This window comes from Halichoerus grypus, chromosome 7 (genome assembly GCF_964656455.1).
Source record: "Halichoerus grypus chromosome 7, mHalGry1.hap1.1, whole genome shotgun sequence".
Lineage (NCBI taxonomy): Eukaryota > Metazoa > Chordata > Mammalia > Carnivora > Phocidae > Halichoerus > Halichoerus grypus.
Genome location: NC_135718.1, coordinates 73,492,708 through 73,517,330, shown reverse-complemented (window position 1 = coordinate 73,517,330; position 24,623 = coordinate 73,492,708). Strand labels below are relative to the sequence as shown.

Below are 24,623 nucleotides of genomic sequence, written 5' to 3'. Positions count from 1 at the left end.
ACAAACTCACATCAATATAAGAATTCAGAATCCCACAGGCCAAAGCCGGCTGAGCTTCACAGGGCACTAAACAAGGTCAAAGCTTAATGATTTACTCTGGTGGTGCAGCCAACAGGAGTTAAACTGGATCCAGAAGCAGTGCCGGAACGTTACCAGGGTACAGAGACGATCAGTGAAGAGGTTTTCCAAAGCCAAACATCATTCAGTTACCTCAAGGGCAGGGACCAAGCTCTGTAGCTACAGTGTGGAGCACCGTGCTGGGCACATAGTAGGAGCTCTGTTAAATGGTCAGCAGATGAATGAATGAACTGGTTTTGATTTGAAATCATGGGCTTTATCTGAAAAACTACGTTCATATTAAAAATTCACAAAGCCACACTCAAAAGAAAAGCCCAGGGTATTCTGAGACTGGGTCAAAGAGATCGTTGCTCCATTTTATCTTCAATGAGAAGCACAGCCAAGCCCCATGGTCCCTACCCCACCCCAGTAAGTCTTTGAGGCCAATTGCTCACAGGGCTCAGTGGCCTGGACAAAATGACTTGCCTCTTCTTCTTCTATGCCAGCATGCATTTTATTTTCTTCTCTTTCTTTTTCCATGAAGGGAATAAGGTGGCCAACAGCCTTCTTCATGACTCGAGCTGACTTTATAACCTAGGAAAAACACATGGAGTCAGGCGTCTTTACCTGATCCTGAATGGTTGCTGATGGCCACTTGTGAATTTCAGCCTAAATCAAGAATGCAAGCTTTGACCACTGGAGTCCACTTTTGACAGCAGACAGGATAAGGAACAAGTTCCTTGTGGGGAAAAACGATGAACAAGGCATAGCAGAAGGAAAACAAGGCTAGGACCCGCATGCTGTGATTTCTGTCTTCCAAACTTCTGCACGGTATTTTTTCCTCAGCCTAGAAGGCTGTCTATCACTTCTCCAGGTTCTAGGCATCCTTTTCCAGCATGAGCCCTTTCTCAGCCTTCTCTTCTCGATCCCCAGCATTACAATTCACTTATAATTAAGGCTCATGCTTAAGCAAGAACACGGCCTTTTACAAAATTCATCAATGTATCCTAAAATTCATGGGTGGAAGTATGATGGGAAACAGGATATTTGTTCAGTCTCCAAGTTTCTCCCTACAAGTAAATTCACAGTGCAGGAAACCTAGCAGACACCATTAACCAAATGAGCAGAGTTCTTATAACCATTAATGAGACCCAGCAACATTCTGGAATTCCTGATAAGATCCACTGTGAGGGGCACAGCAACGCTCTTATTCTTGCCGAAGAATGAGCAAACATCAGACAAACTCAAACTGAGGAACAGTCTACATAATAACTGTACTGTACTGAGGAAGGTAGGATAAAAAAGCAGTGTGGGATCTTGGAATAAAAAGAAAACAGTAGTGGAAAAACTGGTAAAATCTGAATGAGGTCCTTCTTTAACAGCATTACGTTGATGTTAATTTCTGGGTTCTGCTAACTGCGCGAGGGTCAAGTAAAAACGCTAACATGAGTGGAAGAAGTTGGGGGAGGGATACAAGACATTTTTCAAACTACATTGCAAAATGTCTAATGTTTACTCAAAAATGCTAAGTGAAAAATAAGTGAGCACCATGAAGAACCAAGACCGAGGAACTGTCACAGGTTGGAGGAGATTAAGAGGACAGGACAACGAAACGTTCCTTAGCTCAAGTTGGCGAGAGTTTCACTGGTGCATGTGTTAAAACTCATCAAACTGCATCCTCTAAATATGTGCACTTCGTTGTATGTTAATTATAAAACAATAAAGCTGTTTAAAAAAGGGGGTAAATGTTATAAAGGAAATGGGCAATGAATTGAATACAGAATGAGTAATAAAAAAAACAGAAACAAAAACAGGGCCTTTAAGTTTTGTGTAATGCCTCGCAGCCCTAACCGTGATGGCTCAACACAAGTTTGTTCACTGATATGGTCAACAGCTTCTATAAATCAAAATGAGAGTTCTGGCTTTCTCGAAAGTTACAACATAATGTATATCACTATTTTAAATGGGAACGATTTGTTCAAAATACACATCCTTAAAGATGAATACTTGCTGGCAAATCAAACGCGAATGCTATGAACTTTACATTCATCATGGGTTTTATTGTAACTTGGGGGAAGAGCAGATGGGTGTTGGGAGTAAGAGATGGGACACAGATCCAAACATGGAGATCAGAATGCTAACAGTTTCCATTGACCTCTAACCTGCACCTCACCCTAAAGATGGACCTTCCAGACACTACTCTTGAACACATTTAGAGAAAGAATGACCCGATCTCAAATGTCCACAAGCTCTTATCAAAACCAAAACCTGAGAAATATACCCGAACTTACTATTTATTAAAAGACAAAGTCTTTTTCTTCCGGTTGTAAAAACTAGCCCCCCTCCGCTTTCCCCATCTTTTGCCAACCTGAGGTAGAAACATTTTTCCAGCTCCAAAAAGGTCACCGACAACTTTCATGCCGTTCATCAGAGGCCCTTCGATTATATTCAGAGGCCGGGGATATTTTTCCTGGTTTAACCTGGCTTCCTCAGTGTCCTCAATAATATATTTTTCAATACCCTATTAAAAAAAAAAAAAAAGTTAGGGAAAAAAATCACATTAAAAATTGGCTTAAGTCCAAATACCCAATAAAGAATGAATCATGGAAATGCTTAAGAGTTCAGGTTTTGGAATCAGATTGCATGGGTTCAAATCCTGACTCCTATCACTAATCTTAGCAATTTACCAAGTCTCAGTTTCCTAAATTAAATTGTCATATAGTACCTGCCTCAGGCGGTTATTTTGAGGATTAAATGAAATACCCTATGTAAAGTGCTTAGCTGACTGGACTGACACAATGTAAGTACTCAGTAAAAGTGAGTTCCTAGTGAGAGAAGAAATACTAGTAAGTAAAGTTCAAATTCATCATAAAATACACTTTGCATCCTAGTGGTTCAGCAGAGTATCCATTACTAAAGATCTCCTGTGAAATCAGCATGTTTTGTCCCTATGAAGCTCTGGGGCTGGGGGAGGAATGACAATGGGCAGGACCCTGAGGTGAAGTTCAAATCCATGAAGCTTCCGCGGGCTTCTCCAGCCATCACTGATCAAGCCCTAATCCTCCGTGTCCACAGTTTGAGGTCCCTTGGATGTGGCTGACTGATTGCACAACTTCAAATATGCGAATCTCAAAAGCTTCAAGAAGTTAAAAGTTAAATTTGAGAGCCAAAAAAAACCCTGAAATTCTCCAGACCACAATGAGGACAATGAAGCCAAGAGATTATGTTGTCTAAAATTCCAATTACCAGGATGCCTATGTGGCTTAGTCGGCTAAGTGTCTGCCTTTGGCTCAGGTCATGATCCCAGAGTCCTGGGATCGAGTCCCGCATCAGCCTCCCTGTTCAGCAGGGAGTCTGCTTCTCCCTCTCCCTCTGCCACTCCCCCTCATTGGGCTCGCTCTCTCTCACTCTGACAAATAAATAAATAAAATCTTAAAAAAAAATTCCAATTATCAGCAGAAGAGCCCAGACTTGCCTGTTGATCAAAAGACAGCAATCTGGTCTAGGAGAGTGTTTCTCAACCTTGGCACCACGGACATTCTGGGCTGAACGACTGTCATGTGGAGCCTATCCTGTGCACTATGGGATGTCCACAGCATCCCTGGCCACTGGATGCGAGGAACACCTCCCACCCCCTCCTGTGACAACCAAAAATATCTCCAGACTGAGCCAACGGTCCTGGAGGTGGTTGGTGGGGGGGGCACACTCCCTCGGGGCTGGTGTAGGGACTCTCCCCTCCAGCCGTCCGGTTCACGCTCACTCCAGGCTCCTACAACTCACCTTCACGAGGGCGTACTCCAGGCGTTCTTCGATGGGGCCATTCCTCCACTCATCAGTCTGGATGACTTTCTTCCCTCCTTTGCCATGAGTCTGAGTTGAAATTAGGACAGACAGATGAGTATAACAGGCCCTCCTTGAACTACGTAGGAGCAAAAAACTGTGCCTCATTCTTCTCATATACTACCAGCGCTTAGCTGAGTATCCAGCATGAATTAAGGTCTCAATAAATGTTTGCAGGAAGGAGAGATAAGGAGAGGTCTTTCAGGATTTGAATCCTGTAGCAGAAGGACACAGTGAGGCCCCCATTCTTCCTTTCCTACAAGGTAACAATTTCAAACGCAGGATTTCCAGGGCAGTAAGAGAAGCTCTTCCCCACATGTGAGGGGCCTCCAGAGCCCTCCACAAGGAGCATCATTACCCACAAATATGTGCAGAGAGCTGATGGGTGGAGTCAGCATCCAGGAGGTGGGCATGCCAAGAGCCACAGGACACGGCCTACGCCCTCCAGGCCTTGGCCACATCCTAGGGGAGGCAGAGAGGGCAAGCCACCAGAGAAAGCATGTGCCGGGGTCTGAATGAGCAGATAATACAGACAACTGCGTGATACAAACTAGACCGGGAACTTTGAGCAACGAGTCATCATCACAAACCAGGGTGGAGAGAGACCTCGAAGAAATGGATGGATTCAGCAAAGGGACAAAAAGTGGCACGATCATGGCCCATCAGGTGAACTGCATGACCTTATTATCTGTTTTCTCCACATCAACTGGTGGCATCACTCGCCCCAACCAAAAATCTACGGAACAGTCTTTAATATTCATTCCTCTCGTTCAGTCACTCACCGAGTCCTAATGACTACACCTCCTCTAAACTCCTCCCTGCCCCGTTTCCACATTTTCATGGTCCAAGCCACTAGCTGGTCTCTGCAGCCCAGAATCCCCCCAGTCTACAGTGTATCTTCTGCACTGTAACCAGAGGGGCCTTCCCAAACTGCAAATCTCATCAAACCACCCCATGTGACAAAAGTCATCATAAGTGTCCCATTCCTCCCAGGATAGAGTAGCTTCCATGCCAAGCACTCCTTTTCAAGGCTGCTCTCTGTGCCATGCAATGCCCCCACCTGGCTTTCTCCGATTGCTTCATCTTCTGCCATGCCCAGCAAGCTCAGCTACCCCAAACATTTCAGTTCCTCACACTCTCTGTCATCTCTTTCACCTCTGGGCCTCCACATTCATTCGCGTGACACACATTTATTCAGCACCTACCCTCATGCCGGTCCCCGGCTAGACGCAAATTCCCCGCCCTGGCAGGGACCACCAGCCCTGCACTCCAACGCCAGAGCCCAGCCTGGCTAAGTCCCATTTAGCTTTCATGTCTGCCCTGACCCGCGCCTCCTGGGAAGCCTGCCCGGACCACCTCTACCTTTGGGATCAGGGGCCCTCCTGTGCGTTCTCACAGCTTCCTGCACTTGCCCTATCCCAGCACCAACCCGACTGGGTTACAACTGCCTCTCGCATTTTCGTACACCTCACTCAACCGTAGGCCCTGGAGGGGCCCATCTCTCTTACTGGTTAGATCCTCTATGCTCAGTGAAGTGCACAGCACAGAACAAGAGCTCAGTAAATATTAGCTGAGTGATTTAATGCTGAACAAAACCAGATTTTCTGGAGCCACGTTTATGCAGGATAGTAGAGGACAAGTCACAGAGCACCAGAAATCCATGCTATCGAGTTTGGATTTAACCTTCCAGGCAGTTGGGGCGGGGGGAGGTGGTGAGAGCAGGACCAAATTCAAAGTTCTGAAGCTGCTGGGGTGCCTGGGTGGCTCAGTCGTTGGGCGTCTGCCTTTAGCTCAGGTCATGATCCAAGGGTCCTGGGATTGAGCCCCGCATTGGGCTCCCTGCTCTGTGGGAAGCCTGCTTCTCCCTCTCCCACTCCCTCTGCTTGTGTTCCCTTTCTTGCTGTCTCTCCCTCTGTCAAATAAATAAATAAAATCTTTAAAAAAAAAATTCTGAAGCTGCAGAACAGCAAAGCAGTATTTTTAAAAGCACCTCAGAAGGGGGAAGAGATTTTAAAAGTCCGTGATCAAGGCCTGGACCACAGCGGTGGTGACAGGAAGGAAAGAAGACAAGCATAAAGACATTATGTAACGGACAACACGTTAGAAGAGAGGGAAGGAAGGACCCAGGGAGAGCCCCCAGAACCGCAGGGCTGGGGTGCTAACGGCAAGACTGATGGCACAAGGGCTTCCTCCCCTACCGGAAAAACTAAAGATGGTGACTCCAAAAGAATGACTGGCAGCATTATTGCCAGTAGCCAGGCACAGAAGCAACCTAAATGTGCATGGGTGGATGAACAGACACAGAAAATGTGGCATAGACACATACAAGGTAATACTATTCGGCCATAAAGAAGGAGAAAAACTCAAACCAGAGTTGTGTGGCACTGCCAAAGAAAACCAAAAAGAGAAGAGAAGAGGAAGTCCTTCTGAAGCTCACAATCCTCTCACTTGATACGTGTGACGCACCATTTGCTCTGTTAGCCATGGCATCAGGCCATTCCTGCGGGTGGGACAGAGTCTGAGGAGTGAAAACAGGACAGGGTTCCTAACACTCTTGGAGAAAGGACCTGGCGTGTTCACAGAAAGATCCCACGGTGCGCAGCGCCATGGGGCGGGGAGCGGTCAGGACCTATGTGACGATGAACAGTGGCTACTGACGATCCGGGGAAGGCCAACGAAGATTTCACCCGAGTGTCGGAGGCTGCAATGAATGAAAACTACCCCACCTGATGACTGTGCTTCAGAAAATCAAAACTTAAAACAAAGGGCACATTTGAAAGCTGCTATTTCAGGAGTACAACATGGCATGCTGAGCCCACCTTGCTTTCCAACTCGTTATTCGAGAGAACCCTCTCCACAATCTAAGTGCAAAATCCGCACAGGTGGGACCACACACCTGCCACGCTGTGGATGCTCATCAAACACGAGATTACCGAGCAAACCGACCAACGGTCATGTCCATCTGGCTGTCCGTGTCTCTGTCACTACTACTCTAGAGTAGATCCCGAGTCAGAGGCTCCCCATGGGATCTGTGCTTTGTTTCTGACAAACAAAAAAGCTGGACAGGCATCAAGGGGAGTAAACTGCTTGAGAGGAAGACAAAGAAGAACATGACCTCCAGTGGCAATGAGGAAGATGAAGGCCAGACCAAGGATCCAATAACTTTTTTCCCAGAAAAGCATCAAAAATATTCTCACAACCCAAGGTCATTCAGGAGCCACTGTATTCAGAGCAGAGATCCTTCCAGGCCAAAGGGGTCATGACCTCTATTAGGGTACCGCTTAATAAAGAAACTCCATGGGAAAAAAAGGAAAGAAAGAAACTCCATGGAAATCATATGGTACCATGATACCTGGAACTTTTCATTACCAAAAATAATTTACTTACCACAGGTCAGCCTGTGCCAAATTTAAGTAATTATTTTTCAATAAACCCATTAACTCCCCCGAAGTGGGATTAGAGAGCTTAGCAAGATCAGAAAAAAGACTCTTTCCACCTTTTAAGATTTTATTTGAGAGAGAGAGAAAGAGAGAGAACAAGCAAGCAGAGGGGCAGAGGGAGAGGGAGAAGCAGACTCTCCGCTGAGCAGGGAGCCCGACGAGGGGCTCGATCCCAGGACCCAAGATTATGAGCTGAGCCGAAGGCAGATGCTTAACCAACTGAGCCACCCAGGCGCCCCTCCACCTTTTCAATAACATATCACACAGGAACTTGGGTACAGACTTCATCATTTAATAACAAAAAGAGATAATCATTCTCTTGCAAAGAAAAAAAAGATCCTTGCCCCTTATTTGCCTCTTAATTTCACTGCTTTTTATGCTCCATTTGCACTCAGTATATCCTGAGAAATGCTACAGAGCTGGCAACTCCTGGGACTTATGAAGTATACCTGTTTTGGTTATTAATTCCCTTAATGGTAAGAGAAGTCACCTTGAATGTAGACAGCCTACTTGACAGAGGGGTCAATGGCTTGTAATAAGTCCTTGTGGTTACATTAAGAGGGAGGAAATTTCTTATATGATGGATTATTAAACTCTTGCAATTGCTATTAAGATTTCCCTCAGTTTGGCCGTGCCCCAGAGGCAAAACCTCTTGACAGCTCAGCACAACGTGCAGAAAGAAAAACTTGTAAACAAATGCTAACAGTAAACAGAGCCAAAAGAATGACTGACATAAAATACAAAGTCAACAACACCTTAAATGAGAATAGTCTTTCAATGAAGGAGCCCGATCTTTCCTACGTGACAGAGTGGAGGAAAAATTGAAATAGCGCATCCTTGAGTGGGTTAAGAACTCTTTAGTGCAACTTCATGTTTATAGAACCCGCGATGCCCTTTTGGCCTTCAACAGAACACTGTCTCAGTTATTATTCCACTGGGTGGAAGACAGGTGAAGAAGAAAACAGGGTAGTGTTCCACACTCAGGGGCTAAGTACTTTGTCTAGATGAGCAGAAACAGCCCTGGAAAGATGGGGGGGAAAATCTAGAGACTGTTTCTTATGCAATGAGCTGAGAAGCAGAACATGATTATATTTGCAATAATCAAGACCTGAGACATTCTGTCCTGGGTCCACAAGAGAAATCAACAAAGTTTTTAAGGAACTGGGAGGAGGGTCCTGTGCTCACCGGCACAGTCTGATCTCCATCAGCTTTGCTGAGCCTACGGCAATTTCAGAAATTTAAATCTTGCCACCCATAAAGCTGACAAATCAAGGATGCAGTTAATCCTAAACCATCCTAGCCTTCTTCCAGAACACTCTAGTACTCACTCTGCAATGGAAGAGGAAAAGTAAACATTGCTGCCAGAGTTATATTCAGATTTTAACACGGAAAACATTAACAAACGGGACAGCATCCATGAAAGCGTTCTACCACTTTCCCCACGTACTTTGTGAGAAAAATGTCTTCCTTGCCATTGCTTTCTGAAATAAATTAAAAAGTTTTTTTTGAGGTAAAGATGTCATCTCTCCTTAAACAGGATTCCAGGAAGCAGCACCTATGATAGATGCTTAATGTACCTACGACTGCCTGGCACACAATAAGAGGGAAACAAGAAACCGATTTTTGGATTAATTATCATATTCTCATGTCTTTAGATCAAATGTGTATAGACCCCAAGCCTCAAACTGCGGAACCTTCCCACAAATGGACCAGATCCTGATATAAACAAATGTAAACACATTGCAATGAGTACCAAGTAATAACACAGCCACACAAGAAAAGCCAAAACAGCGAATTTAAATTATGAGGTGGAAAAATATCTTGTAAAATGGAAAGATGTTCCCAATATACTGCTAAACAAATAGGTTACCAAAAAGCATCTAGAATAGAGGTCTGTTTTTGTAAAACTGTGTGTGTGTGTGTGTGCGTGTGTGTGAGTGTGCATGTATGTATGTGTGTGTGTGTACACAGCTGTGAGGACATAATCATTTCGAAAATAAACCAAAACCATGACTGGAAGGTCATAACATCTCAACAGTGGTTAACTTTGGGTGACAGGGTTCTGAGTGATTTTTATTTCCTTCTTTTGCTTGTCTATATTTTATAAATTTTCTAGAATAACTATGTGTTACTTCAGTATGGGACAAAATTAGTTTTACAATTTAAAACAGATTTAAAGAAACCTAGACCCTTAACTAAAATGGCTTCTCTGGGACTCTCTGTAGAAATCTTCAGTGACCCAAAGACATGATTAGATGCCTGCTCCTGGTCTACAACAGATGTCAAATAACTGTAAGTGGGTGACAAGTTCGAAGGCAGGAAAAGCCCTCGTCAGAACACTTTTCTCTCTACCTGAGCATAGCGCAGGAGCTTCTCAGTGGCTTCAGGGTCTTTATTCCAGATGAGATCTTCACAGAGCTGGAGAAGCTCCTTGTGGATATCATCATATACGGGGAGGCTTCCCGCATTCACTATCCCCATGTCCATACCAAACTAAGGGCAAGAAAAAGAAAAAAATGAGGATTTCCAGGGAATACTCTACATCAGGGGTCAGCAAACATTTTCTGTAGAAAATATTTTGAGGTCACAGTCTCTGTCACAGCTACTCAGCTCTGCAACCGTCCCAGAAAAGCTGCCATGGACAACATATATAGCACGAACAGGACGTTATTCACAGAGACTGGAAGCAGGCCAGAGCCAGTCTGTGGGCCAAAGGGGACAAACCCCTGCCCTAAGTTGCTTTCAAAGGGCAAACAGGTGTTCTACCATACCTTGATTGCGTGGTAAAGGAAAACCCCATGCATTGCTTCTCGAATGGCTTCCATTCCGCGGAAGGAGAAGGACAAGTTGGAAAGACCTCCACTTACTCGGGCTCCAGGTAGGGTTTCCTGGCAAAAATTTTAAAATGTGAAAAGATTTCCCTATTTTGCCAAAAGCAGGAATCACAGCCCTCAAGCTTTATATGTAAGAGTGGAAAGTAAAAAACATGAAGTTCGACATAATTCAGAGCTTCTTGTAGTCAGACAGAGACCAAAACTTGCCATATTATGGCATCGCGGAAGCACTGCCTCATAGAGTTTCTCCTACTAGACTCTAATATCCCTGAGAGAAAATAAAAAATTCTGCCTTATCTCTGTAGGTCTCCTCAGTGGGCCTGATGAGGCCGCGGTACCTGGTGAGTGTGCCATAAAATATTTCCTGAATCGGTAACAGACACAGAGAGTACTTTGTCATTCACTCAAAGGCTTCTGGAGCCTGAATGAACCAACTCCCTAATTCACCATAAACTTGACTAATTCTAACAGGACAGAATGAAACTGAGATTCCCAGCACACCTTAGGACCATGTCCAGCATCAGCACGCATGTGGGAACAACAGGAACTCTTACTCCCTGTCAGCTAAAGTGCAAACCAGCTCGAGTGTTTAGGGAGACAGCTCGCCGTACCTACTGCTGTGACCCGACCATCCCACTTCTGGGGTATACGCTATAGAAAAACACATGTGCACTCAAGTTACACATACAAGAATGATCACGGCAGCATTGCTCATACTGTCCAAAATGGGAAACAAACCAAATGTCTATCAACACTAGAACAGTTAATTGTGGAATAGTTACACGATGAAATGTTATACCTTCATGAAAATGAACAAAGTCCAAGCTACAACAACATAGATGAATTTTTTTAAGTAAGTTTGGGTAAGCCAAAAAGGCCTAAGAATCTTAAGACTCTATTTATATGAAGCTCAAAAATTGGCCAAACTAAACTGCATTGTTTATACAGCCGATTCTCGGTATTTGCGGGAGTTATGTTGTATAAAGTCACTGTGAACAACGAATTCGGGAATATTGAGAACCACTGCTCCTCGGGGGAAAAGTAGAGTTATGCTTCCGTGAACCCCTGGTCACACAATTTTCATCTACTCATCAATACAAAAACCTGTTTTATGTGTGTTTCTGTGTAAAAACATCTTGTTTAATGAATACTATTGATTCACTAACACTGAGCTCGTGGCCAACTGGCTCTCAACGACTCACGTCTAAACAAAGCTTATCTAAACACAAGCATTTTCTCCGTAAGGCTTGTCACGGCCTTCCTGCAACCAGGAACATTAGAAAGCACTTTAGCACTATACTTGGGGGCCATTTAGACAGAGAAATAAATTACCATGAGAAAGGTCAAAATGGTGAAAAACATGGCACTACGTAGACCATGCATTGGACACTTGTTTACAGAATGAGAGCTGAAACAAGTAGCAGAGTTTGTGGACCTCATCTGGGAACACGTGGGTTGGGCCACTTGAATTGTTCACCTCTCTGCAGAATGACTGCAAAAGCACCAAGAGAATTGATTTTGGGGTCACAAATAAACTTTAGCAAGTAGGTGAATCTGCAAACACAAAATCCATTGATAATTCAGACTGTACATAAGCGATAAAATGATAAAGAAAAGTAACAAAGTGGTATCATAAAACAGGATGACGGCTGCATCACAAAATTCAAAAGTTGAGGGTGTAATCTGAAAGGGAGAGTCACAGGGGCGCTAGGCATGGTCTGTTTCATGACCTAAGTAAAAGCTATTATGTGCTTCCTAATTATTTATTATACCCTGTATTTTTTATATATTTTCTCCAGTATGTACATTCTACTTCATAGCATAAAACATCACATCAAAGAAAAATAATAAAGGGCCCTAAGTTTCAGAAAACCAATTTACTACCTAAGAGTAAACCGTCAACATTCCCAGCCAATAAACAGATATGTTAGCTCAAACTATTCACTGGAGCCATGACATAAATTTGAGTGATGTCCTGAGTAGAAGAGAGAAAATACCCATACTTACTTTAATGATTTTTGTTGCCTGGATAAAATTAACAGCATACAAGTTGTGCTCTTCCATCCCGGTACCAATGGTGAGGATGTTAGGGTCAAAGATGATGTCATTTGGATTAAAGCCCAGTTTTTTCACAAGTAGATGGTAGGCCCGCATGCACACTCTGATTTTGGTGTCTGTTTCTGTCGCCTGGGGAAAGGAGCAAAAGATGTAATTTAAAATAGAAAAATGAAGTGTTATCTATGAAAACAGAAGCACATTTTACTTTTCAAAGGCACTTAACTATCAATGCTTGGATTTCATAGAAATCCAAATGCCAAGCAGCCTCTCAGCATTTATCAAATTATCTCAGAGGAGGAGATGGTTTAAAGTCACTTTGTGTTTTCATCCGTACAACAGCTACGCTGCTTCTGTGAAAATCACATCTTACACACACACAGATGGTAGATTAATAAACAGGCTTCATACAAAATACACACATGCGATAAAGATTCAAATGCTCCTAAGGAACAATGAAAAAATAAGCATCCCTCCTGTCCCGAACTGCCCGCAGTACCTTAATGCATCATCCAGGCAACACTACCACAAGCTTCTGAGATCTTCCTGCTCTGACATTCCACAAAGATTCAAGGATATGTCCCCAGCTTCTTCCCAACCCCCCAAACACTGGCTAATTAATGTGGGCCTTAAGCCATCAATATAAATTAGTATTGCTCTTCAAAATAATGACATTGGAAGGCAAAGGAGTGACTCCAGCAAAGACTCGAACTCCCAGTCACTTCCCCTCATCCTCAGAATCAGGGCCCACATCTCTGGTTTGATTTCCTACCAACTGCCCCTCCTCTACTCTACTCTCCCCTCAGTTCCTCTGACAGTCCTGAAACCTGCCCAGCTCCTCCTACCTTAGGGCCTTTCCATTTATCGATGCCACTGCTCAGGACACACCAGGACGTGGCCGTGTGCCTCACGTCACTCGAGTCTCTTCCCAGTAAGGCCTTCCTCACTCACCGGCTCCAAACCAGCCCCTCCGCCATCTTGCCTGCTTCCTTTGTCTTCTTTATGGTACCTCTTTCTAGAACTTGTATTTATTTGGCAACTTCTTTATCTGTTTTATTATTTATTATTAACTTGTTGAGCCAGAATGCCAATCTTGCTATACCCCCCAAGTCTACAGCAGTGCCTGCCCAGAGTATGTACTCAATACTGTTCACTGAATGAATGTATGCTGCTTTTACTCAAAGCCTTTCCAAACTTTGTCATGGAGACTCTCTTCCCATCTAATTTACAACCTCAACACAGAGCTTATGCCACAAAGTACATTCTGAGTGATTTCTTATATAAAAAAATCAAGTCTGGGGTGCCTGGGTGGCTCAGTTGGTTAAATGTCTGCCTTTGGCTCAGATCATGATCCCAGGGTCCTGGGATCGAATCCTGCATTGGGCTCCCTGCTTTGTGGGGGGTCTGCTTCTCCCTCTCCCTTTACCCCTGCCCGTCCCCCCTCCCCCTGTTCTCCCTTGCTCTGCTCTCTCTCAAATAAATAAATAAATAATCTTAAAAAAAATTTATCAAATCCGCTCTGAAGAAAAGCTGAACACTTGCTAGCACTAGAGTGGTTCCAAAATACTAAGTCACATACAATTCTGAAGAGATGTGCAAAATGCTCCTGGAAAGTGGCCAACACCAATGAACCGCATGTTGAGTCTCCAAGCTGCCTACATTGAGGCAGGGCGCCCTTGGCTAGATGCGGACACTAAGCATGGTGAAGACTCAGGTCCTGATCACACACATTCTGACCTCTGGAGAGGGCTCTCCAGGCAAGCACACAGATGAGGGTGGGGACACTGTTGTAGCTCCGGGGTATTCAGGGAGGCCCCACCTTCCAGAGAAAGACATGGTAGTCTAATTACACAAAGAGCTCGCGCTTACATCTAGGCTTTCAATAGCTTACCTACTTTGGTATCCATTCAACTATTCCCTTCAGTCTCGAATGTCTCCCTGCTTCCTGCAGCTGGTGGGGTTAGATTTCACCTCTGGCTGCCTCAAGGCCCCCATGACGAAGCAGACCAAGGGGCCCTGGGAGAGGGAGACAGGAGTGGGCTCTGTGGCCTCACTGCTCCAGGCTTTAGGGAAGGTGGCAAGCTCTCATCTTCCTTAACTGAATTTCTTCAACAACTTACTTACTCCTTCAGTGAGAGTGACAAGGTTAAGAGCAAAATGTGGGCCCAGAAGAAAGGAGTCAGGAGCAGGTCACCCAGGGAAGCCTTTAGTTTTAGACTTTGGTTCATCCTTTACCAGCGAGCCAAATGAGAATTGGAGGTTCCAGGTTCATGGCCCAGCTAAGCTCCCTAAGAAAGAAGGTACAGGGGTTTGGGGCTACGAAGCTAGAAGCTAGAGCTTCTTAGAACCTAGTTTGGTTGGTAGGTCAAGAAATCAAGGTCCTGCTCATTTCTCCAAGCCACAAAGGACACCTGGCCTTATCTGGCAGGCTAAGTATGCTCCTCACAGGGGAGCAGGAAGTCCAGCCACCACACACGCAACAAGGAGGAAGGTCTTCCCAGGACAGGAATCCTTTTATAGGGCCGGAACAGAATCACCAACTATCAGCCCCAGAAGGATGGGGCCTTGTCAAATTGTTCCTGTAGCACCCAGCAGAGTGCCTATCACCTTAACAGACAACTCCTATCTGCTGGATAAACAAAAGAATTTCGGAATGACCAGGCTTTCAGGGTACGGGCCTTTGCCAAGAGCAGGTCATATCACGTTAGATTCGCCAAGGTTTTCTTTGTCGTGTTCCTCGGCCAGGGTTATGAAATACGCACATCAGTCAGTCTCAGTCATGCCTGAGGATCTCACAGACCTGGAAGAGAGGTCCAGGAGACCTGGAAGAGAGGTCCAAGAGACCCGGAAGAGAGGGCCAGGAAAGAACGGAATGGGAACCTTCCTCTATTTGCAAGGGCTCTCAACTCTGGTTGCACATTATCGCTGGAGGCTTCTTATTCGTGTGCTAATACCTGGACTGCACCCTAGACCCGTTAGATCAGGATCTTGAGAAGAGACCTAAAGCAACAGTATTTTTAGGAGCCCCTAGTGATTCTAACATACAGACAGGATGGGGTCCCGGGTTGGTGAGGCGCCATCTTCTCCAGTCAAGCTATGAGAAAACCTGAGTGACAATACCACAAATCTAGGGGTCAAGAAGGAATAAATACTTTTAATGATTTTATGAGTTACCCAGTTTACTCTTGAGCTTCAGAAAGCTAGACAGCCATCAGTAGGTAGAAGATTTAGTTAAGAAATCCAACAGTCAGGCTTTGCTAAAATATCACTCTCGGGGAAAAAGGAGATAAAACAATTTTTGATTGACTCATCAAGGTGGATGCTGAGAGGAAGAGATAGAAAAGGTGGAAGATACCTAGAATCTATAAGAATGCAGCCAGACAAGGAACAGGGAAGGAACAAGACCAACTGCTGAGGTAGGTCAAAGGTTCCCCGCGGAATGAGCTTCACATGGGCCACGGAATGCGGCAGGAGGCCCATCCTGCTGCCACCAAGTCCCCAACAGCAGTGATGGAAAGGGACGTCTGTGCCACCATCAGGAGGGCACTGACAAGTCAGAAGGAAAAAAGCCAGAGAAAGGTTTTATGTTTACTTAAAAAGTTTATGAGGACAAACGCTCTGGCTTTTCAGAACCACTGAGGGCGTCGGCTTAGTTCAGAAATTTTCTGGGTGGACTGTCCACTGTGGGCAGGAGTTAGGGATGCAGAAGCAGCATCTCGAGGTCAGAAGCGAAGGCACGGGGTGAAGACGGGGGAGATCCTGCTTGTGGCGGAAGAGCAGAGTAGAAGAGTGAGCTGGGGTCACTGGAAATGCAAGGCCAACCTGGAACGTGGTGCCCGCCAGCACAGCTCATGTTCCAGCAGGGAATCCGGAAGCCAGGGACTCGGGACTGAGCAGGAAACAGACCCGATGTCAGACAGGGAACGAGACTGAGAGGCGATCTCCACAGTGTGCCAACACCAGGGAGGAGAAAAGGGTCTCATCTGGGACTACTGCTGACAAAGCAAATGAGGAAATCAGAAACCAGACTCATCTGCCTGGTCATCATCGTGATCCAATGCCCACCCATGGCTTTTTTTCTAGAAACCACAGGCAGAGGCTGCTTGCTGGAAAAATCCTACTCGGAAGTGCCCAGGTGAAGCAGCACCATATCCTAACAGGGGGCACACGACCCGGTTCCAATCTTCTCTTTCACAAACAAGAATGCCAGGTGTGTGTGCTGGGAAGCCAGAGGGCCTGAGCTGAGGGAGACGCCAGCTATATGCTGTGCTGTTACTCTTGTGAAGTCAATGAACATCCCAGGCTCTGTGGATGTCTTAGGACTGAGTGCTTGGAGGCCCCCTATTCCTCACATCCCTGCCATGAACTCCCACCTCTGAAGGTAATCTAGAGAAGTCTCTTTCTTACTAAGAATTTAAGATTTGGGGTGCCTGGCTGGCTCAGTCAGAGGAGCATGCAGCTCTTGATCTTGGGGTTGTGAGTTCGAGCCCCACGTTGGGTGAAGAGATACTTAAATAAATAAATAAATAAACTTAAAAAAATAATTTAAGATCTATAGTCCATCTTATAAGGAAAGGCCCAAGAATGGAAATAATCATGTAAGCTTAGCCAGGGAGTGGGGACCTCTGTAGAGCCACTGAAAAGGAGGCACTTAAAATGCAGAAATATAGGTCGGATTTTCAGAAGGTCAGAGGAGAACATGTGAGAATCAGTTCCTAGGTGTGGGCCAACTACCTTCAGAGAGGTAAAAATAAAGGGAATGTTAAGAACTATTACTTCCGTTTCCTAGAACTATTTATAATACCATGGTGCGTATTTTCCTGGAAAATACAACTGAAAAACAGTATCAATTTATCTAAATTCAATAAAGAGGCCGTTACCAAATAAAAATCCAAAAAATCACTACCAAAGGAAAAATATTTACGAAAGGAAAAATAAGCCAATCACAACAACAACAAAGCAACACAAAATACCTAGGAACATTCTTGAGATTTCCTATTTAAGAACAGCTATAAAACTTGATTAAAAGTAACTGGAAAGACATACCATGCTCCTGAATGACAACTTTGAATATTGTCAAAATAGCACTATTTTTAGGTTAGGGTTAATTAAATTTTAATCACTATCCCAATGGGGCTTTATTACTCCATAAACTGGAAAATTATTTTTCACATCAGTTTAACATAGGAAAATGTGTTGAATATAATGGATGCATTTACAGAATACTGATTCTTCTTTTATATAGTTTGCATAGGTGCAAACAAAAATGATACAGCCCATTCTATCATGTGATAATTATATTTCTAAGAAACCGACCTTACCAAAAATTATCATTTAAAATAATCATTTCAATTAGAAAAGGAAAATTAAATCTAGAAGTGAGTAGGAATAAAGTTACTTTCCCATAGAAATTTCAATGATAAAGGTGTTTAGTATTTTGTTAGAGTTAAAGTAACAGGCGGGGGCCCCTGGGTGGCTCAGTCAGTTAAGCATCCGGCTCTTGATTTTGGTTCAGGTCATGATCTCAGGGTTGTGAGAGTGAGCCCTGCATTGGGCTCTGCGCTCGGCACAGAGTCAGCTTGGAATCCTCCCTCTCCCTCTGCCCCTCCTCTCTCTCGTGTTCTCTCTCTCTCTCTCTGAAATAAATAAATAAAATCTTAAAAAAAAAACAGGTGATCAAAACTACTGACATCAACAGAAGACAGAGAAATGCTTCCTTATTCGCCTTTTATTCCAGAAGTTTCAGGGCCAGTCCCCTCTGCCACAGATGGCTTTGACTTGGCAGTCTTCATTGTAACATGAATCATAAACGTAAACTGAAATCGCAGGCAGATACTGCAACAAAAGCAGGTGTGAGTTCCTCTGCTCTGTTCAGTTGCAACAGTGGTTTTCCATCTGAGAGAGCCGCATTCTCCTTAGAAGCAACCATGTCATGCACACAAAGCGGATTCTGGTTAACTGACTTTTACACCCAAAAGCGTGACGAGAACTTGTCGACAGAAGACATGCTTTATACCAAAATATCTGGATTGTTGGTTTCTGAGATTTGCAAATACATGAATTTTTTGTTTTGCTCTTTATAACTGCTTACCACAATCCTTCAGTGAGCATTTATGTCTATAGTCATATAGAAAAATTACTTTGTAATAGGAAAAGCAGTATTTAAAAGGAATCTTTAGTTCTACCACCTTACTCTAGTAATTACTTCCCTTAACAGCATTTTATGCTCATCTTTATCAAATGTAGTTTTTACATAGTCATATACAGTGTCTAATTTTCAGTTTTACATTTTTTATTTACATTTTTATAAGCACTGTCATCCTGCTCCATAATCTTCATAATTATTATCTGAATACTCTGAATAATATTCCAGCAGAATGATGTAATCTAAGTTAGCATTTCTCTCCAGTTAGGCATTTAGGTTGTTTTTTTCTTCAATAAAGCTAGTGAAAAATCCTTGCATATATAGCGTTCTTATGCTGTTGAATTCTTTTATTGGGATAATTTCCCAGAAATGAGATCATTAGCTCAAAGGGTAGGAACATTTTTATGTCCCTTGGCAGGTATTATGGTGTTTTTCAAAAGGACCATCTCAGTTGGTGCTACGCTCTAGAATGAATAAGGCTTTCTGTTTACTACTGCTGGACCAGCACAGATCTTGATCATTTTTAAGTTTACTTTTACTAACTTAGCATGGATAAAACACTACCTTAATATTGCTCTAATTTGCATTCTTTCATAACTAGCAAGTTAAAAAATTTTTTGCCCTACACTTGCTTTTTCTTTGTAGTCACATTCAGATCTAAATTGGGAAGGCTTGTTCTCAGACAGGATCAAACACTATGCAATGCTAACAGATAAAGCATGGGGATTACACAGGGCTTGGAAACATGCATCAGTCTGCAGACTGGCAGAGCAGGGATCCAAACTTGGCTCCAGCTTGTCCTAGCTGACCTTGGCTCACTGTAAAATGGGACGACAGCTACCCCAGGTGGTTGCTATGAGGACTGAGATCCACTCTGCTGGTGGTTTTCAACCAGAGTTACACATCACCTCTGCGGCTTTAAAATTCCTGAAGCCAGATTTTAAAAACAAAACAAATGAGCAAAGGAAGAAAAGAGAGAGGCAAACCAAAAAACAGACCCTTGACTAGAGAATCAACTGATGGTCACCTGAGGGGCGGGGGCGGGGGGATGAGTGAAACAGGTGATGGGGTCGTGATGAGCACCAGGTGATGCAGAGAACTGCTGAATCACTATACTGTGCACCTGAAATTAATGTCACACTGTGTTAACTATACTGGAACTTAAAATTTGAAAAAAAATGAAAAAATTACTGAAGGCAGCTCTCACCCCCGACCCAATGAGTCAGGAACTCCAGGGGTGGAGCCCAGGGACGTACGTGGTTTTTAAAAGCACCCATAGAGACTACCCTTCCCCACAGGAATGTTTCTGCCTCACATTCCTGGTTAAGCACCACAGACACGCAAAGCACACAACACTGCATTCTCATTCTCATTCTCAGAGCTGACCTTGCTTCCTACCTTCACTGAGAAAACAGAAGCAATTATAGACTCCCACCAGCACACCGCCCAGCGTGCCTCTGGATCCGCACTCTTACACTCGGCTTCCTCTCCCGCCGCGTGAGCCAGGCTTCCCCTCCACTAGCACGCTGATTGCCCTCCCTCTCCACTTACAAGGTCACGGACCCAGCAAATGCCCCCTTTCTCTGGTGCATCAGTTCTTCCCTCTCTACCAGATCATTCGCATCATCAGCTTCCGGATATCCGGACACATACTGTCACATCACCCATCTTCTCTCTCTCTCTCTCTCTCACTCACACACACACACACACACACACACACCCTTCCTTAACCTCCTATCCATGTCTGGTTTCCACACTATGTCTCTGTTCCCTTTTACAGCAAAACTCCTCAAAAAAAGGCTGTTTACACCTGCTGCCTCCAATTCTCCTTATTCTCTCTTGAACCCACTCCAATCGGGCTTTCATTTCCTTAGAAACAGTACAGCAAGATCATAAACTACCCCATTTCTAAATCCAATGACAAATTCTTTGTTTCATCCAACTCAATCCACCACAGCTCTTTTAAAATAGCTCATCATGCCTTTCTTGAAGCTTGTTCTTCTCTTGGCTTCCAAGTGAACCCTGTCTTTTGGTTCCTCTCCTACCAAATAGGATGCTCCTCCTCAAATTCTTCTTCTGATGATGGTGTCTCCTCTTCTCCCCAGCCCTGAGCACTGCAGCTCCAAGATGCACTTGGTCCTAGGACCTCTGCTTGACAGTCATTCCTTTGGTGACAGAGTAGTCTCCCTGCTTTAAATCCCGTCCATGTACAAATTATTCCCAAGTTTATCCACATATGTCTATATATGTTGGATGATGTATGTGATCTGTGTTTTTGTTTCTTACTCCCTTTGCCCTCTAAGAATATAAATTGCACAAGGACAGAGACTAGGTTTTTCCCTGCAGTCTCCCCAGGGCCTGGCACACACTAGGTGCTCAAGATAGATTTGAAAGGATTAAGGCCGGTATCTGCCTCCATCAAACAATAACAGATTTCCGTATCAATTCTTAAAAGAACACTTAGATAACAGCAACAACAACAACAACAACAAAGAGCTCCTAGAAAAAGAAGAGATAAAGACTCAACAGTGGGTTTGAGAATAAATATAAGGGTAGAAATCTCACACTGGGCAGAGCAAAATGCTAGAGCTGAAAAAACAGGAAGGACAAGAAAATTAGGCAATCTTTTCAAAACATCTAGTATCTGAATGCCACACATGCCAAAAGAGAAGATAAAACCATTCAAGAAAACTTGCTACAACTGTGGCTGCAAGTTTTCCAAATGAAAGGGCCCAATGAGGGCCCAACATAACGGATGGCTCATCGTCAAGCGATTTCAGAACATCATGGACACAGAAGGTCCAAGAAGCATCCAGAAAGCAGGAAGATAAATAGGTTTTGCAAAAAAGAACCAAGGGTTAGAAGAGCACCAGTGTGGAAAACGATTCAAAATGATGTTAAGCTTGTACTCCGATACCCATACAATTGTCCCGGAAGTGTCAAAGTAGAATAGGGCCACTTTCAGACATGTAAGGCTTCAAAAATATTTACTGCCATGTTTTCTTTCCTAGGCAGCTGACAGAGGACGCACTCCACCAAATGAGAGATTAAGCCAAGAACTCAGACATTATGAGATGGAAAAGCCCGAGAGAGGGGCGAGAAGAATCCCTGGGATGGTGGCTCAGGGGCCAGCTGGGCAGCCAGCCTACGACCTTCCAGACCATGTCAGGAGACCGGGAGGGAGAATTCTTCAAGAAATCAAAATGACCGTCTACTGAGTGTGCCCGGATACACTGGATATTGGAAGTGTACACAACCAGGGGTATTCTGAACATATAATCTGTAAGAAACAAAGCAGACAGAAACTCCTGATCTCGGGGTGCAGGAAAGGACCGGAGCTCTTGCACCCTGTCTCAGCCTGTGCACTGCTTACTGATGTGAGCACCGAAAATAGTTACAACTAAAATTAACTGTACTGGGAGGGTGGGGGGAGAAAGGAAAGATGTGGGAAGGAGGGGGTAGAGGAGAGTAAAAATGCCAAATCTGTGGGCACTACAGAGAGGCAATGAATAACAGCGGAAACTGGGATTTGGAGATAAGGAGGTAAATGCTACAAGGAGCAGATAAGAAAGCTGACAGCTGGTGCCTCTGGGGGTCTGGAGGGCTGCGGGCTTCTGTTTTCCATAAAGAGCCACACAGAACCATTTGTCTCTGGAACTACCCTCATAGACATCTGATGGAAAAATAAAAATTATGTCAGAGGGTCCCACCACACGGAACTAGCAGTGGAAGAGGACTGGGTAACAACTTCGCAGACGCACGAGTTAACAGCGCGTGTCCAAATGCTGCACGCGCATGCGCTTTGACCTAGCAGCCCCACTTCCACGAACAGATGAGGAAAACCAGGGCACAGGGGTAAAGGACTGAATGAATTAGGGTATTCTCTGACCACACTCATTCCACTAAAAAATCAAGAAACAACTATCATTTCACTCTGCTGAATGATAGCAGATCTCGGCTCAAATCCTAGTACTACTACATGCTACTTGTGACAACAGGGACTCAAGTGCATGGAATACAAAAATAATAATCATATATACCCAACATTTATACGTTGGGAGGAAAAGCTGATTTAACGCGTGAGGTGTGCCTGCTTGGTAAGAGTAAAGGTTCAATACCCGTTCATTATCAAAATGATCTCCTCTGCACTCTTCTGAATTATTTGAATTTCTCTCCTGATGAAAATACATCTTTTGTACAAATACAATAACCCTTTAGTTAAAAATAATTTTATTCTAAAAATACACAAAGCAGAGAAGGAAAAACAACATATAATCCCACCGTTTGTCAATTATATAAAAGAAGTCAGTATGTCCCCATCTGAAACCATCCCTACCCTCCAGTTACCTAGCAATTTTTTTCTCTGCTTATACAGACACACATACACCCATATTAATTCTTTATTAAATAAAACCAGAATCATGTCACCTGTTTGGTTTTTTTTCCCATTTTCCGATATATTGTTTCCATGGCTCCCATCACCTCATTCTTTTTACCTGGTACACAGTATTCCTTGTGGCATGTAGTAAGAACCGAGGCATTCCACTACTGAAGAACTTTCAGAGTATTTCCCATTTTTCGCTACCACAGAGCCACAATAAGTGTGAACACATACCCTTACATATCAGCTTATTATTAAATTCCAAGAGGGGGCTGATTCATAAGGAATGGAGTTTTTTTCATTGTTTTTTAAAAAATATTGAATAGACACAAAAATAGTCGTAAAAGTCATGTGAGGTATATAGCAACAACAGGGGCGCCTGGGTGGCTCAGTCAGTTGAGCATCCGACTCTTGGTTTCAGCTCAGGTCATGATCTCAGGGTCATGAGATCAGCCGGTCGGGCTCTGCACTCAGTGGGGAGTCTGAGTGAGGATTCTCTCCCTCTGCCCCACTCCCCACTCATATTTTCTCTCTCTAAAATAAATAAATCTTTAAAAAAAAATAAAGCAACAATACAATATAATCACTGCACGCCCTCCCTCGGATGAACTATCATTATGTTTGAAGTTTCCCATTGCCCCTCCCTGACTCCACAGCAGAGACATTATGAGAGGTGCCGTGTGTCAATCTTTTACTTTTTTTCTCTTTGCTAAAAGAAACAAATATCTCATTAATGCTTCCTTTTTCCTATCTTTAATCATTACAACATATAGTATCTTCTCATAGGTTTATTGGCTATTTGCATTTTTTTTTCTATAAGCTGCTTATTCATTTCCTTTATCTTCTTTTGGGTTGATTTGGGTGTTTTATTTTCTGATTTACGGAAACGCTGCATATTGGGGCTATTAACCCGCTATTACTACTCATGTTGCAGATAATACCATGCCCTTCACCAGAGAAAGTGTTACATTCCCATGCGGATAGCTCTATTAATTTTCCTTCTGGCTTCCCAACTTTAGGTGAGGATTTGCCCATACACTCTTTAGAATTTTGCTTTATATGTTTAGATCGTTCATTAACGCAGACTTTATTTTAGTAGATGGTGGGAAATAGGTCTGTACTTTATTTTCACCCAAGTGCACAGCCAGTAGGTCTAATAGCTTTTACTGAATAATTCCTTTCTCCATCAATACGACTACTACACATCCAATTTTCACACACACACGGATACAAGTGTCTGTACATGTGTATGATGCACGTGTGTGTGCCTATGTGTACACATACACATTTATGGTGTTTAGACGGCTGTTTCAGACTCTGTTCTCTTCCACTGCTCTGTCTCGCCCAGGGAATGCCATGGAGCGAGGTCCAAAGAAATCACTCACCTGCCCTTCTTCATCAAAAGCCATGACCACCGCAGCAGCTCCAAACTTCTTAATCTTTCTAGCCTTCGCCAAGAAGTCATCCTCTCCCTCCTTCAGGCTAATGCTGTTGACAATGCACTTGCCCTGGCAGCACTTCAAGCCGGCTTCAATCACGGCAAAATTGGAAGAGTCGATGCACAAGGGCACCTAGATCAGAGGGGCAGGAAGAATCAGGGAAAAATCACAGGTCACCACAGATTCCCTTCCGAGTGCCAGCTCCCAGTCCTCGTATGTAGGGAAACACTACACCAATAACAGTGTGGCAGAAAAAGGATTTTAATGTACTTGTTCTTTTAAAGCCCATAACACTTGGAGTGATTCCGGTCCTACAGGAGACCCCATGCATGAGTCCAAAATTTACACACATCAAAGATCACAGCTAAATACCAGGATGAAATCACAGAGCTCAGCTCATCTGCTTCATCCCCAGTTTACACCTTCCAGTGC

The 24,623-nt window shown here is 43.9% G+C and overlaps 1 protein-coding gene across 3 annotated transcripts in view; it reads right to left on the bottom strand.

The window, feature by feature from the left end:
• Nucleotides 1–24,623, bottom strand: part of MTR (5-methyltetrahydrofolate-homocysteine methyltransferase) — a 99,513-nt gene that overhangs the window by 34,852 nt on the left and 40,038 nt on the right. For all 3 annotated transcript variants that reach the window (XM_036074092.2, XM_036074093.2, XM_078077752.1), the window contains exons 15-21: nucleotides 24,138–24,323; nucleotides 12,179–12,358; nucleotides 10,109–10,225; nucleotides 9,690–9,830; nucleotides 3,838–3,927; nucleotides 2,426–2,578; nucleotides 544–651 (exon numbers count right to left, since the gene is read on the bottom strand). In XM_036074092.2, the coding sequence (XP_035929985.1) occupies nucleotides 544–651; nucleotides 2,426–2,578; nucleotides 3,838–3,927; nucleotides 9,690–9,830; nucleotides 10,109–10,225; nucleotides 12,179–12,358; nucleotides 24,138–24,323 (975 nt within the window). The remainder of the gene's footprint in view (nucleotides 1–543; nucleotides 652–2,425; nucleotides 2,579–3,837; nucleotides 3,928–9,689; nucleotides 9,831–10,108; nucleotides 10,226–12,178; nucleotides 12,359–24,137; nucleotides 24,324–24,623) is intronic.